Genomic DNA, 12,281 nt, shown 5'->3' on the forward strand with positions numbered 1-12,281 from the left:
GTTTTGGATACCTTTATTGTGAATTCTCACTTGTCAGCGCAATAATTACATACCCTTGAGTGCTTTATAGTTGGGCATTCATATAAGTACACCTCTGTTTAAATCTCAAAACAATCTTGCAATATGCACTTAAATATTTTTGAGGCTCACTTATGTCTTTGAGTAGATGATGATAGAAAAGTAACAGATGGCCAGCGAGGATATTGTGTTGACAAGGGAAAATCTTAATTTAGTTACTTTAGTTCCTGAATAAAAAAATTTTAAATCAGTATAAATCCACTTTAAGAAAATCTCCGGAGTATGTTTCCACTGAAGTGTTTTGTTTGCATTTTGTTTTGTTTTGTTTTTGCAGGAGGCTACTAGGCAGGGAGTGGGGAGAGAAAGAGGCAAGAGCAAGAAGAGGGACACCTACCTAGTGGTTGGTGGACCTGAGATTTGAACCCATGTCTGTGGCTTCAAAGTCCATGGCACTTCCACTTCTCCAAGAGTCTGTTTCTGTTGACCTTTATCACTATAAGAATTTCTTAGTGCTCAAAGCAATTTTTCCTAACAATCTTAGATCTAAAAATGTTACTGACTGGATTATGCATGTTAGAACATGTAAAAAATATTTTCTTGTTAAATTAAGTTTAATGTCATACTTAATGTTCCTTGTTGTATGGGGAGAGCTTTAAAGCAAGGATCAGAAATCAGATGACACTAATGCTTCCTAATTAGAGAAATCTCTGTTCAGTGCTAACTAAAAATATTTGGCTAATCTTCTAATCATTTATGCTTAATTCTAAGCACTAAATTTTTAATATTATGGGTAAAACATTTTGTCCATTTCAGAAATATCTAGGGTTTTTCCAGACTTTTATTAGGAAAAATAAAAAGAAGAAATTAAGAAAAAGTAAGACATTTAAAAAATCTTATAGTTTACAATTTTGATTAACATAAATAAAGAAAAATGGCAATTTCTGATATGTCTGGAAGCAGGGTGATTCTTGTGGTCCTATTTTAATATTTGCTTTGTATTGGTTGCTGCCAGTAGGGTTGTTAGAAATATGTGTTTATGGAAGTCTCAGTACTGATCACAGGAAAATGAGAACAGTCATACTATTTGTTTTTTTCATAAGTACCAGGTAGCTTTAATGAGCTAAAAAAAATTATATTACTTGTGCACAATACCACATTAATTTCATAAAAGTAAATATTTTAAAATATAAATAGTCACATTATATGTAGTACATGTCCAAGATTTGATTCTACCATCTTATTTAATTCACATAAACATATCTGTTCGTTTACGTTAAGGTTATAGAGTTGTACTATTAAAATGGAGGAGCTGGAGGTGGCAGCAGGGATAGACTGCAGATGGCACAAGGGGTGATGGGAACGTTCTAAAATGTTCATGATGATGGTTGCTCAACTCTAATAATTTTACTAAAAATCATCAAATTGTACACTTCAAACAGGCAAATTTTATGGCATGTGAATTACACCTCAATAAATCTGTTTAAATATTTTAACAAATAAAATGGAAAATATGTGACCATTGCCGACTCCAGAACTCATAAAAATCTAGAAGTCATTACTGATGAAATATAGAAGCTGTCAAAGAGCTACCCTCCCTTCCCTCTCTTTCAGGAGTTTACAAGGAAATTCTACCAAACCTTTAAGAAATAGATCATTTTAGTGCTATTTTAAACTGTTCTAGAACATAGAAAATGAAGAGAGGTTTCCAAATTCTGTTTGATGAAGAGAAAATAACATTGATATTGAAACAAAGAAAATATATTGCTCTTAAAAGAAAACTGGAGACCAGTTTTGCTCATGCATATTGAAACAAAATCCTTGAAGAAAAATTATAAAATAGAATCCAGTATCACATTTGAAAAGTAACATACAAAATAGCAATATAGTATAATATAATGCTAAAGAGTTTGATCGCTGAAGCTGGACTGCTGGTTGGAATCCCAGCACCATCACTTTTTAGTTCCATAACTTGGACAAGTTATTTGAATTTCTTTCTTTTCTCATCAGTAACATGGGACCAGTAAATAAGAGAACTTACTTCATAGAGTTCTTGTGAAGGCTAAACGAGTTAGTGACACTCAATGTATTTTGAATATGATAATAACTGCATAGTATATAAACCAATTATAGATGAGTCCAAATTTATTTATTTATGTATTTTTTGAGACAGAATCTCACTCTGCTGCCCAGGCTAGAGTGCTATGGCATCAGCCTAGTTCACAACAACCTCAAACTCCTGGGCTCAAGCGATCCTTCTGGCTCAGCCTCCCGAGTAGCTGGGACTACAGGCATGCGCCACCTGCCCGGCTAATTTTTTCTATATATTTTTAGTTGTCTAGCTAATTTCTTTCTATTTTTTCAGTAGAGGTGGGGTTTCGCTCTTCCTCAGGCTGATCTCGAACTCCTGACCTCAAACGATCCTCCCACTTCGGCCTCCCAGAGTGCTAGGATTACAGGCATGTGCCACCATGCCCAGCCCAAATTTATTTTGTCATACCTCTATTGTTGATCATTTAGATTTGCTATTGTAAAGAACAGTGTAGTAAATATCTTTATATAGAAGTTTTCCTCAGCTTTCTGTTTCCTGAGGATAGCTTTTTAGAAGCTGAATTTTGGAGAAAAAGCCATAAACGTTTTAAAGGCCCAATTTCTTTCCAGAAAGATCATACCCATTCCTACCAATGGTAGCTAAGGATTCCTCTATCTGCACTACTTGTACCAGCATTGAACATCATCATTGAAAAGATAACTTAAATAATATGTTAAGCCAAAATAGAATTTAATCATTTCATATTAAATGACTCAAATATTGAAAGGAGAGATACACAACCTTAATTTAAAATGTTATCCTAAAATGCCTGAAACTCAGAGAAATAGAAATATTGCCAGTAACCCTCTAGATGTATACCTGGAGTTGGGTTTTTTCTTTCATATTCAAATTTTATGTGATGTTAGGGCATTTGCTTTTTGAACCTTTGCTTTGGCTATTTAATCTGATGGAGAAATTTTCCTTAAAAAACATAAATTAAAAAATAATCTACTGAAACAAATGCCACCAGGGGAAAATCTTTATATTTTCTTACTTTTTATTGTCTCTAAGAGGCTTATAAAGTCACATATATATCTTTCCAACCTTTTTTTAAAATTTTTCTTTCTCCAGGTAACTTCATCTTAGTCTTTGAACTCTCTGGGAAGTGAGAGTGGGTCAAGTCCCAGTGAAAGACCTGTAAATCTACACTGGGCCAATGTAAATCCATCCAATAAAGTTGAATTTAGCTGATTTTTCATCTAGAGCAAACCAGGAACTTTTATTATCTTTTACAGGGAACAAGTATGACTGTCCTAGGTATATCTAGAGGACTTAGGCACTGTTGCCATTAAAGTCTGGAAGGTGGAAAGAACCCATCTCTGTCTTGAATTTATTCTCCTAGGAAGGCTTGACACTTCTCAATGAGGAGTCCCTTTTCCTGTGGTAGATAATGATTTGTAAATCTTGTCAAACATCAATGTTTCCTTACTTTTTCTCTAAAAAACAAATTAACAGGGAACTGAATCTTGTTACACTATTTAATCAAGACTTGAACAAATTAATATTAATATACTAGTGATTTTTAAAGGCTTTAAGTCAGAAAGATCAGTAGTGATAAAGCTCCTTAGCAATTCAATTATTCTTGTATATATTTGAATTCTGTACAACAGAGATTGCTCCTGTTTACCTGTCACTTCTGCTATGGCTATGTTTTAGAGATAGCTACACCCAGTGACACTGGGTTAACATTTCAATAAACATGTTTTATGTACAGATTAATTATTTTAATTGATAGCACCAACTAAAAGACAGTTCTGATACGCATTAGTACCTAAGGCTCTTCCAGAATGTATATTTCACTTGACTGTCTACCTTATGGTCTCTGACTACAACATAATATGGTAGGGCCCTTTAAAAATAAACTTTGGGCAGGGCACAGTGGTTTGTGCCTATAATCCCAGCACTTCAGGAGGCTGAGGCAAGAGGATCCCTTCAGCCCAGGAGTTCAAGGCTGTGGCACCACTGTACTCCAGCTTGGATGACATATTGAGACCCTGTTTCTAAAAAAAAAAAAAAATTAAAAAAAAACGTATTTTAGTCATCTTTTTATTTGTTTGTTTTTATTTACAAGATAATTCTGAGAAAAAAATCTGAAAAAAATTCTTGTGATCCTCAGATATAGAAAGAAACAATTTAGAATCGAGTATCAGAATCTTCCTTTCTTGAAAGACTTTGTTGCAGATTCTGTTTTCTTTTGGTTAACTTGAATGTTGAGCTTTCCTTCTGTGCCTTCAAATATTTTTTTTCTTCAGAAATGTTTATTCATGTTCAATCACATGTTCTACAACATAGCAGCAAAACAGAGTTGTTTTTGTGACTTCTGTAAGTCTGGGACAACGGTGTGGCTTCATGGGATAGGCTGTAAAAGGCGGGGGCGTGGGAGGTGAGGGGACCCTGTTACATGTTGCGTTTTGCTGCTCCCATGGCTGGCCAGGGACAGTGCTGTGATTGGCAGTGCCTCTTAGGCAGTGGATTTGATCTGGGGTGGTTGGACTGGTAATACTGTGTATTGAAGCAACTGGACTTCTCTGCTCAGGAATAGTATTCCTTCTGAGTCTTCAAGTTAGTTTATGAAAAAGACTAGTGGAGCCTCTGCTTCGAGTCTGGGTGTGGATTCAGGGGCAGGCTAGGAAAGGCTGGTAGGCTGTAATACGTTGCAGTTCACCGTTCTTGTTCTCGTGGCTGGCCATAGAAAGCGCTGTCACTGGCAGTGCCTCTTGGGAAGTGGATTCCATCTGGGGTAGTTGCATTGGTAATACTGTGTGTTGAAGTAGCTGGAGTTTTTGCCTCAGGAATAGTTTTCTTTGCCATTCTGAATCACTGCTATCATCTGTAGTTCTGTCACTGCAAATGTACATATTTCACCATGTCATTCCTCCAGATGCTATGTTCCTGTTTGGAAGGGCAGCATGTGGATAAAAGTGGCAGGGAATGGAAAGTCCTGAAGGCAGAGACCGAGTTCCTTCTCTTCTCTGGGAAACTAGGGACAGTGGAGCTTTTCTTGCATTCACTATCTGCAGTGCTGGTCTTATTCCTTTTTGGATATGTCCCAGCTGAAGGAATAGCTGCTCCAGCATGGTCCTGTAACATCTCTGCTTCTGGCTTGAAGAAACACTTCTCTGCACTTCGTGTTGAGGAGACTGGCCACTGCTGTTGTTGAGATCTCTGCTCGGCCTAACCTTAGCAAGTAAAAGACTGCTGCTTGAACTGCAATCACTAGCCTCCAGCTCTGAATATTTTCTCCCCAGTAACAAATATGTGGCTGTGATTTCACCATATTTCATTTTACCAAGAGATTCTTGAATTTCTTCTTGTGAATATCCCAATCTCACAAAATATCTATTCTTTTCTGGTCTGAGATGTCTAGTTCTGGTCCAGCAAACGGTTTACGTTCATCTTCCTCATACCCTGCATTGAGCCACCTGTTCTTCATGATTTGCTTAGAGTGCCTTGTTTAATTGGATTTAGCACCAGGAAATATTTGAGAAGCTTTTTATAGTCTATAGACATGTACAAAGGGATTGTGTATTTCCCTCTTAATATGCTTGCTCCCAGTTCCTTCAGGTTTTGCCTGACAAAGGCAGGTGAGCCAGTGACGAGCAAGTATAGGATCACCCCGAGGGTCCACACATTGACCCAAGGCCCCTCATGCTTTTTGCCCTGGAAGAGCTCATTGGCCGAGTATGGAGGAGTGCCACAAAAAGTATTGAGTTTACCGCTAACAGTGAATTCAGTGCTTAAACCCAAATCTACCAGTTAATATTCATATTGGCATCTAACAATAGATTTTCAGCCTTGAGGTCTCTGTGAATGATCTGTTTTTAATGGCAGTATTCCACTGCAGACACTATGTGTCTGAATTTAGCGCTTGCTTCTTCTTCCTCCGTTCTTCCATGTTCAAGCAAATAGTCAAATACTTCATCTCTAGTTGCATATTCCATGTTTATGTAGAGTGTTTTTCAATTTCAATGACTTCAAATAACGTCACTATATTTGGATGATTCAAAAGCTCTATTATTCTTACTTCTCTGAAGAGCCTTTGTAGACTTGTTGGATTCAATGGAGTTTTGTCAATTATTTTTATTGCAACCTCTCTGCCTGTAAAAATGTGTCTTGCCAATTTCACTTTTTGCGAAATTCCCCTTGCCAATTGTTTTCAACAGTCTGTAGTTTATGATGACAGGTTCTTCATCTACACAGGAAGCTAAGAGTTTACACACCAACCTCCAGAGTGGCCAGTGTGAGAAGTAACTTCTTTATGGCCATCTCCATGTGATGTATGCCCAAAGTCACCAGGTCAATATCCTACAGGCGCATGTCTGTAGTCCCTGCTATTTGAGAGGCTGAGGCAGAAGGATGGCCTGAGCCCAGGAATTGAAAGTTACAATGAGCTATGATTGTGCCACTGCACTCCAGCCTGGGCAACCAAGCAAGATTCCATCTCTTAAAAGAAAAAAAAAGCTAAATTATAAAAAGCCTGATTCAATAGTCAGTTGAATTCAACAATTAAAATGATTCAGTTGAACCATTTTGAAGAAGAATCATTAAAAAGACTAGCAGCCTGTCACTAAATAGCTGATTTCTCTTCTAGTTCAAATGTGCTGTAGTTTTTTTCTCCTATGTGTGGTTTGTTTTGGTGAGGGCTCTGCTGAGACAGAAGAATAGACCAAATGTGGATTTTTTTTTTAGGACAAAGGTGACTCTTAAATCACTATTATTGCATTTTTTAAAATTCAAAAATGTATGGGTTTTTTTTTTTTTTTTTTGAGATAAGGTCTCGCTCTGTCACCCAGACTAAAGTGCAGTGATGCAATCATAGCTTACCGCAACCTTGAACACCTGGGCTCAAGCAATCCTCCTGCCTCAGCTTGAGTAGCTGGGACAACATGTGTGTGCTACCACACCTGGCTAACTTTTTTATTTTTTGTAGAGATTGAGTGTCACTGTGTTGCCCAGGCTGGTCTCAAACTCCTGCCCTCAAACAATCCTCCTGCCTCGGCCTCCCAAAGTGCTGGGATTGCAGGCATGGGCAACTGCACCCAGCCAGGAATTCTTAAGAACACACATTTTTCAACAATATTAGATATATCAATGACCCAACTACAATATAAAGAATGCAAGGCAGGGACTTGCCTGTGGGAGTCGGAGCGCGGCTCTTTGGGTTGTGAGTGCTGACGGTTCTGGCCAGTTCCCTTTTAGACTATGGCGACATATCTGGAGTTTATTCAGCAGAATGAAGAACGGGATGGTGTCCGCTTTAGTTGGAATGTGTGGCCTTCCAGCCGTCTGGAAGCTACAAGAATGGTTGTTCCCCTGGCTTGTCTCCTTACTCCTTTAAAAGAACGTCCAGACCTACCTCCTGTACAGTATGAACCTGTGCTTTGCAGCAGACCAACTTGCAAAGCTGTTCTCAATCCACTTTGTCAGGTTGATTATCGAGCAAAACTTTGGGCCTGTAATTTCTGTTTCCAACGAAATCAGTTTCCCCCAGCTTATGCAGGCATATCTGAGGTGAATCAGCCTGCCGAACTGATGCCCCAGTTTTCTACAATTGAGTACATGATACAGCGAGGTGCTCAGTCCCCTCTGATATTTCTCTATGTGGTCGACACATGCCTGGAGGAGGATGACCTTCAAGCACTCAAAGAGTCCCTGCAGATGTCCCTGAGTCTCCTTCCTCCAGATGCTCTGGTGGGTCTTATCACATTTGGGAGGATGGTGCAGGTTCATGAACTAAGCTGCGAAGGAATCTCCAAAAGTTATGTCTTCCGAGGGACCAAGGATTTAACTGCAAAGCAAATACAGGATATGTTGGGTCTGAGCAAGCCAGCCATGCCCATGCAACAAGCCAGACCTCCTCAACCACAGGAGCACCCTTTTGTTTCCAGCAGATTTCTGCAGCCCATTCACAAGATTGATATGAACCTCACTGATCTTCTTGGGGAGCTGCAGAGGGACCCATGGCCAGTAACTCAGGGGAAGAGACCTTTGCGATCCACTGGTGTTGCTTTATCCATTGCTGTTGGCTTGTTGGAGGGCACTTTTCCAAATACGGGAGCCAGGATCATGCTGTTTACTGGAGGTCCCCCTACCCAAGGGCCTGGCATGGTGGTTGGAGATGAATTAAAGATTCCTATTCGTTCCTGGCATGATATTGAGAAAGATAATGCACGTTTCATGAAAAAGGCAATTAAGCACTATGAGATGCTTGCTAATCGAACTGCTACAAATGGTCACTGCATTGATATTTATGCTTGTGCCCTTGACCAAACTGGACTTTTGGAGATGAAGTGTTGTGCAAATCTTACTGGAGGCCACATGGTAATGGGAGATTCTTTCAACACTTCTCTCTTCAAGCAGACATTCCAAAGGATTTTTAGTAAAGATTTTAATGGAGATTTTCGAATGGCTTTTGGTGCTACTTTGGAAGTAAAGACCTCTCGGGAACTGAAGATTGCGGGAGCCATTGGTCCATGTGTATCTCTGAATGTGAAAGGACCATGTGTGTCAGAAAATGAACTTGGTGTTGGTGGCACAAGTCAGTGGAAAATCTGTGGCCTGGATCCCACATCTACACTTGGCATTTACTTTGAAGTAGTCAATCAGCACAACGCTCCGATCCCCCAAGGAGGCAGAGGTGCCATCCAGTTTGTCACACAGTATCAACACTCCAGCACCCAGAGACGCATCCGTGTGACCACCATTGCCCGAAATTGGGCAGATGCGCAGAGTCAGCTCAGGCACATAGAAGCAGCATTTGACCAGGAAGCTGCAGCGGTCTTGATGGCACGGCTGGGAGTATTCCGAGCGGAGTCAGAAGAGGGGCCCGACGTGCTCCGGTGGCTGGACCGACAACTCATCCGACTGTGTCAGAAGTTTGGACAGTATAACAAAGAAGACCCCACTTCTTTTAGGTTATCAGATTCCTTTTCTCTATATCCTCAGTTCATGTTCCATCTTAGAAGATCTCCGTTTCTGCAAGTGTTTAACAACAGCCCTGACGAGTCGTCCTATTACAGACATCATTTTGCCCGGCAAGATCTGACCCAGTCCCTCATCATGATCCAGCCCATTCTCTACTCCTATTCCTTCCAGGGGCCTCCAGAGCCGGTACTCTTGGACAGCAGCAGCATTCTAACTGACAGAATTTTGCTGATGGATACTTTCTTCCAGATTGTCATTTATCTTGGTGAGACCATAGCCCAGTGGCGTAAAGCTGGGTACCAGGACATGCCCGAGTACAAAAACTTCAAGCACCTTCTGCAGGCACCACTGGATGATGCTCAAGAAATTCTACAGGCGCGGTTCCCGATGCCACGTTACATTAACACAGAGCATGGTGGCAGTCAGGCTCGATTCCTTTTGTCCAAAGTGAACCCATCTCAGACACACAATAACCTGTATGCTTGGGGACAGGAAACTGGAGCGCCCATCCTAACTGATGATGTTAGTCTGCAGGTGTTCATGGATCATTTGAAGAAGCTGGCTGTCTCCAGTGCCTGTTAACACGAGCATGTGACCAGGAAATTGAAGAAAACACTGTGTTCACAATTGTTTATAAAGGCTTAATAACATTCCTTTTACTTTTCTGGCAGATTTTAATAAATAATCAAAGAAAAAAAAAAGAATGCAAGGCAGAAAAGGAAATGGGAAGGCATTGGATACTACCATTATCGACAAGTATCTACAGAAGGCTGTGAAGCAGAGTCTAAGACAGAGTCTCGGTGTACATCAGACACACTACTTAGGTAAAGGGGACAGACACATGCCTAAAACCTTATATAGCAATGTAAAATATCATGTGCCAAGTGTTCAGTGAGTGGTATGGATAGTGTGAAAGTTCAGATAGGGTGTGTTCGGCAGAATAATGTTCTCCTCTTCCCCACAAAGTTGTCCACATCTTAATCCCTGGAACCTGTGAATATATTACATTCCATGGCAAAGGAGAATTAAGGTTGCTAATTAACTTGACATAAGGGGAGTGTTCTGGATTATCTTGGAAGACCCAATGTAATCATAAGAGTCCTTCAAACTAGAATAGGGAGGCAGAAGAAGAGACCAGAATCAGAAAGAGATTTTAAAATGCTACACTGTTGGAGGAAGGTGCCACAGGCCAAGGAATGCAAGTGACCTCAAGAAGTGAAGAAAGCAAGAAAATGGATTCTGTCCTAGAGCCTACAAAAGGAATGTACCCCTGAAAATATCTGAATGGACTTAATGAGACCCATTTTGACTGCTGGCCTCTAAAACTGTAAGATAATAAATTTTTGTTTTAAGCCACTAAATTTATGGTAATTTTGTACCACAGCAATAGGAAACTAATACAAGGATGCTGAAGAGAAAGAGGAATCAGGGATAGCTTTATGGAGAAGGTGGTTCTTGAGCCAGGCATTAAAGATAATAAAAGTAATGATAACAGAATTAGAGTAATAGAATTTGTGCTCTAAATGCTAAGCTAAGCTTTTTATATTCTTTCATTCGTTTATCCTCACAAAAACTTTGTAAAGATAGTATTCTCCGTATTTTGTAGGTGAGAAAACTGAGGCTGAGAGAGGTTTAGTAACTTGTGCAGACACTACAGTGCAATATCAGTTGCTACAACTAGTTAATAGCTGGCCTTTTAACAATGTGATGGCAGCTGACATTTATGGAGTGCTTACTGTGTCCAGGTAAGTTCCTAAGGATGTCACTGGTGTTATCTCCTTTAATCCTCAGATCTATGGTATGTAGTGATTTGTAATTTTTCTGAGGCCTGGATTTATCTGGCCAGCAATATGGTTTGGTGGGAAGGGAAGGAGAGTGGAGCCAGGAAATCCAGTCAGGACACAATAGTCTGATAAGAACTTGAATTGAGAATAAAATCAGTGGGCATGGGAAGGAGAAAACATTCCAGAAGCAATCTGCTTCTTTGTCGAAACATAAATCCTGTATTGAAAAAGCTTCCCCTTCCATCTCCAATTTCTTCCTCCCTATGTGATTGGGATGCTGCATTTTAATGAGTTTAGGAGTTTTATAATTACAATTAATGAAAGGTGTTGGTATTAATAGTGCTATAGACCAGACTTTTCCACTTACCCATAATCATGCAAACTTCTCTATATGTCTCATTTCTCTCATGTAGTGGGAGCTCACAGAAATTCTCTTTAATTTCTTGGCTTTTTCAACCAAGAGGGTAGGAACTTTCTTAAGTTCAACAGTGTGTTAGTTCAAAAACAAGAAATATATGTTTATTTTTACCATTTAAAAGATCCTGCCATTTGAAAGAGCAATAGACTATTATTGTGTGAATCTCAAAAGTGAATAAAAGTCTGTTTGGAGATACACCTGAGGAAGAGAGCTCAAATAGAATTAGAAAACATAGGTAGATAGGTATTATTGGGTGTTAGTAGTTTTGTAGAATAAGCATTGGCTTCTTTTCAAGTAAATATGTGTATATATTTGTAGTTTTCTCTGCCTAAATATAAGGATAATTTAAAGATTGTAGAAAAGCCTTTGAAATTCTGATATCTGATATATAAAATTCTACCCACCCACTTCTACTTGTGTGGAATCAGTTTTGCTATCTGTGAAAGAGTCAACAAAGTAAGATTCATGAACACTGAATGTGTTATTTCTTATAATGAATAGGTTCATTGTTTTATTTCTCCTGTTTATTATAAGTAAAGAGGTAATGGCATTGTTGCTGCAAATAATTTCTTTTTAGACCCTGTGGAACCTTTAGTGAATACTGAATGGCACAGAGGATTTATGTAGGATTGATCCATGTTTTAAAAATAATGTATATAGTCTGAAGCTATAACTTGACAGTAATGCTTGGGAGTATGCTATGAAATCCCTTCAAAGATAGTACCCCTCCTAAAGAGAGATTTTGGTACTCTGATATGAGTTATAAGACAGATTCCCTTTATACCACTTCTTACTCTATTGTGAGTATATCTTTGTATATATCATTCATGTAGACTAGTCTTCCCCATAATTTCAAAGAACAATTTAAGACCTTTCATTTCTGACTTGAGTAAAGTAAGTCCTTACCCAATGGGGTTTGATTTTCTCTCCAGTTAAGTGATCAAAGCTAAATCATCAAAGCCTGACTGTCTTACAACAGATTCTAATAAGTTCTGAGTTGGCCATTCTTCTTAGTTTTAATCAAAGCAAAAGATGACATTTGCATTTT

The 12,281-nt window shown here is 39.1% G+C and overlaps 2 protein-coding genes and 1 pseudogene across 3 annotated transcripts in view; 2 read left to right on the forward strand and 1 right to left on the reverse strand.

Annotated features, from left to right (window-relative positions):
• Window positions 1-12,281, forward strand: part of SH3D19 (SH3 domain containing 19) — a 151,154-nt gene that overhangs the window by 51,917 nt on the left and 86,956 nt on the right. The window lies entirely within an intron of this gene.
• Window positions 4,366-6,383, reverse strand: LOC105881729 (MAP/microtubule affinity-regulating kinase 3 pseudogene; annotated as a pseudogene).
• On the forward strand, window positions 7,254-9,710 carry LOC105881817 (protein transport protein Sec23B). Its single transcript, XM_012783736.3, has one exon. It carries the CDS (start codon window positions 7,310-7,312, stop codon window positions 9,611-9,613), a length of 2,304 nt encoding a protein of 767 aa, XP_012639190.1. The 5' UTR covers window positions 7,254-7,309; the 3' UTR covers window positions 9,614-9,710.

Source organism: Microcebus murinus, chromosome 15 (assembly GCF_040939455.1).
Source record: "Microcebus murinus isolate Inina chromosome 15, M.murinus_Inina_mat1.0, whole genome shotgun sequence".
Taxonomy (NCBI): Eukaryota; Metazoa; Chordata; class Mammalia; order Primates; family Cheirogaleidae; genus Microcebus; species Microcebus murinus.